General features: G+C 56.5%; 1 protein-coding gene across 1 annotated transcript; it reads left to right on the top strand.

Moving 5' to 3' along the window:
* Positions 1 to 205: 205 nt before the first annotated feature.
* LOC141981969 (uncharacterized) lies at positions 206 to 1,563 on the top strand. Its single transcript, XM_074943584.1, is given in 2 exon segments — positions 206 to 1,319; positions 1,322 to 1,563. Coding segments are annotated over 2 exon segments (1,356 nt in total).
* Positions 1,564 to 3,749: the final 2,186 nt, after the last annotated feature.

The raw sequence follows: 3,749 nt of genomic DNA, 5'->3' as shown, positions 1-3,749 counted from the left end.
GATGGGTTCATAGCTGACCTTTGGGGAGACACATGCATACGTGGGACTAGGGACACAGGGGCAGAGACAGGGAAAGAGCCAAGATGGCTTCGACAGCAGCATGGCTCAGGAGAGCTTTGGCCAGTCTGAATCCATCTTAACCCCTGTCTCTCTGCTACCTAAGGATTCCAGAATGGGTGGGGACAGCGACCAATAAATTGTTACCATGTTTGAAAAGGCTGGGAAAGAGCCAGAGGATGTGAAATCGAACAGGGCTTTGCTGATGAGAGGCTTAGAGGCTGCTTCGGCGGGCCTGCTCAGGACAGAACCCAGCATTAATCACTGGAAAGTGCAACACGCCCAGGGAAACATCACGGCGCTCCAGAGACGCACGGTGACTCTGGAGGGGCTGCAGACAACCCCTGAGCCCAAGGGAAAGGTGCCAACGGCCCCAACAAGCAACCCCAGCCAGAAATCCCTTTCGGCCTCTGACCGCAGGGGGGCTGTGGCCGCCAGCACCGAGCCGGTGAAACGCCCGCGAGCCCACGCTGCCGAGCGGCCGTTCACGTGCACCGAGTGCGGGAAGAGCTTCCAGCACCGGGGAAACCTCATCACTCACCTGCGGGTGCACACGGGCGAGAAGCCCTTCACCTGCACCGAGTGCGGCAAGAGCTTCAGCCAGAAGGGCGACTTGATGCGGCACCAGCGCATCCACACGGGCGAGAAGCCCTTCGAATGCAACGTGTGTGGGAAGAGCTTCTGCTCCAAGCAGACCTTCATCCTGCACCAGCGCATCCACACTGGCGAGAAGCCCTTCTCCTGCACCGAGTGCGGCAAGTGCTTCAACCGCAAGGCCAACTTCATCACCCACCAGAAGATCCACCGCGGGGAGCGCCCCTTCGTCTGCGCCGAGTGCGGCAAGGGCTTCTGCGCCAAGAAGACCTTCATCCTGCACCAGAAGATCCACATCGGGGACCGGCCCTTTGGCTGCTCCGAGTGCGGCAAGAGCTTCAGCCGCAACGGGGATCTGACCCGGCACCAGCGCATCCACACCGGGGAGCGGCCCTTCGCCTGCGCCGACTGCGGCAAGTGCTTCAGCCACAACGGGGAGCTGATCAAGCACCAGCGCATCCACACCGGGGAGAAGCCCTTCACCTGCACCGAGTGCGGCAAGAGCTTCAACCGCAAGGGCACCCTGATCACCCACCAGCGCATCCACACCGGGGAGCGCCCCTTCGTCTGCGCTGAGTGCGGCAAGACCTTCAACCTGAAGACCACGCTGATGAAGCACAAGCGGATCCACACAGGGGAGCGGCCCTTCACCTGCGTGGAGTGTGGAAGAGCTTCAAGTACAAGGGCAACCTGCGGACCCACCACCTCACCCACACGGTGGAGCGGGTCTACCCCTGCACCGAGTGCGGGAAGATCTTCAGCCACAAGAAGGAGCTGACGGTGCACCAGGCCGTCCACACGGAGGAGAGACTCTTGTCCTGCTACGGAGACGGGGAGTCGTTCAACCCCTTCCTCCAGATGCACCCGCTTCTGCTGTCTGTGCCCCAAGCCAAATGCCTCTGGAAGCCTTAACGCAATGTACATAAGGAGGGAGTTACAGAAATGCTACGTCCCCTGAGCAGGAGCAGAGGAGGAGCAATGCTGTAATTTAGGATTTGGACATGCCGTGGTGCTGATGAAATAACAGGCTCCCTGGCACAAGGAGCTCCCAGGCTGAAGGCCTGCGCTGACGAACCAACCATGCATCCCTAAGGAAAACACACCTGCACATTCCCTGCACAACGCAGCTCCAATTCAAATGCAAACAAAGGCTCGAGTCTTGCCCTGAAGGATGCCAACGCTGTAGTGTTAACGCCATTTGCTGGGTTGGACGTAACCCCAGAGGTGCTAGAGAACGTCTGGCAGGAGGGACGGGAGATTTCTGGGAAGGGATCTGGCTTATGGAGCAGCGCTTGGAGGGCATTGGGAATGACATGGCCCAGGTTGACCGATGTGGGGTCTTCATCTTACTACTGAAAGGAGCGGTGGGTGCTAGCAGGACTCTCCTGCCCGTTCCTGTGTGGAGCAAACACGGGAGCGTCGTGCTCATTGGGATAGTTCTGGCGAAGACCAGTGGTTTCTCAGGGCGGGGGGTGCTGTGCTGTGTGTTGTTGTTAGGTCAGGCCCAGTGGGTACTGGGGGGCGGGCGAGACTTTGCTACTGCGCTGTAGTTATGGCTTATGCCAGCAGCTCCTCAGTGGAGCTACTGGACAGACCTGACAGACGGCGCCTGTTCCAGCCGGGCCGCTGACAGTCTGGGAAATGAAAGAAAACCTCATTCGAGGGTGGACTTGAGGACTCCAGGTGCAATGCCCTGGAGCAATAATTACTGTAGTTCTCTTTCCTCTCTGTTCTCTTACGGACTATTTACCCACCAGGAGTGTGCGCCGGGCTTTGCAACTGCGTACGGCCTGATCCCTGACCTGAGAGGTGACCATCTCACCGAGACCACCTAGAGATCTGACAGAGAATCACAGAGGGAGGGACCTCGGGAGGTCGTCTAGTCCAGTCCCCTGCACTCCTGGCAGGACTAAGTATTATCTAGACCATCCCTGGCAGGTGTTTGTCCAACCTGCTCTTAAAACCCTCCAGTGACAGAGACTGGTTAGAGCTGGAAAAGACCGATTGGTCATTTTGCCCATTCCTAGCCAATGCAGGGTCGGGCTCTACTCTGAATTTTTTAGGAATATGTCCAGCCTGTTAACCCTCTCCAGCGATGGGTCGCCCCTCGCTCCCTTGTGAGGTCCGTGCACAGTCTAATAGACACTGACTACTTCTCATCCTGTGTGAAAGGGACTTGGTTTAGTTGCTAGTTTGTAGTTAGGCAAAGGGTCATTTTAACGTTAAAATTTGTCGTTCTCCGTGTGGATAGCCTAGAATCCTAGTTGTTAGATTTGGAAAAGAACTAATAAGTCTTCTAATAAAATCTAGTACTTGTCCCTGGCACTGCACGCCTGTTCCCTCCAGTGCTTGGTCCGTCTAACTGTACGTGTCCCAAACTCTGGGGTGTCACCGCTCTGGGGGGGTGGTTCCACAGCCTGAAACGTCTCCCCCTTAGAAAGTTTTTTTCTGACATTCAGCTTTAATCCTTGATTTCGTCCAGTCATCCCCACCTTGAACTACTGTAAAATTCTCTCTCCCGTGCCCAGCCCCCCCCCGTGTTTCCCCCGGATTGTTATCGGGTCCCGCCAGGTCACTGCTCAGTGAAGCTGGACTTACTTGTCTCTTTTGCTCATTCCTCACCAGTCAATCCCTTGTGCCCCCAGATCACATTGTGGCTCTTCTCTGAAGGGGCCATCGGTATTTTTCCAGCTCTCCTGAGGAGCCCTGAACAGCATGCCGTCTCCAGTGGGGTTATCCCAAGACAGAGAGATGGGGGCTGTCACCCCTTTGCTCCGTTACACAAAGCCTCTGTGTATTGGCCTTTTCCGGTGCCATGATGGACTGGAAGCTCCTGTCTAATCCGCTGCTGTCCACTGTCTTCCCCCAGGTCCCGATCAGTGTTTCCTGCTTCCTGGATTCTTTCCTCCCCACTGACTCTCTGCAGGGCAGATGCTGCTTCCCTAATAACATGCTCTTACTGCCTCTGCTAGGTGATTCGTGAAGAAACGGCATAAATCAGGAGCTCCCAGTAACACAGCCGTGGCACCCGCTGAGCACCTGCTCCCAGCTCCGTCCCGTGGCCTGTTGTTATAACTCTTGGCTAACACGTCTGCAGC

The sequence above is a fragment of the Natator depressus genome, chromosome 2 (genome assembly GCF_965152275.1).
Source record: "Natator depressus isolate rNatDep1 chromosome 2, rNatDep2.hap1, whole genome shotgun sequence".
NCBI classification, from domain to species: domain Eukaryota; kingdom Metazoa; phylum Chordata; order Testudines; family Cheloniidae; genus Natator; species Natator depressus.
Note: the sequence above shows the minus strand (reverse complement) of the source record. Positions and strands in the feature narration are given on the sequence as shown.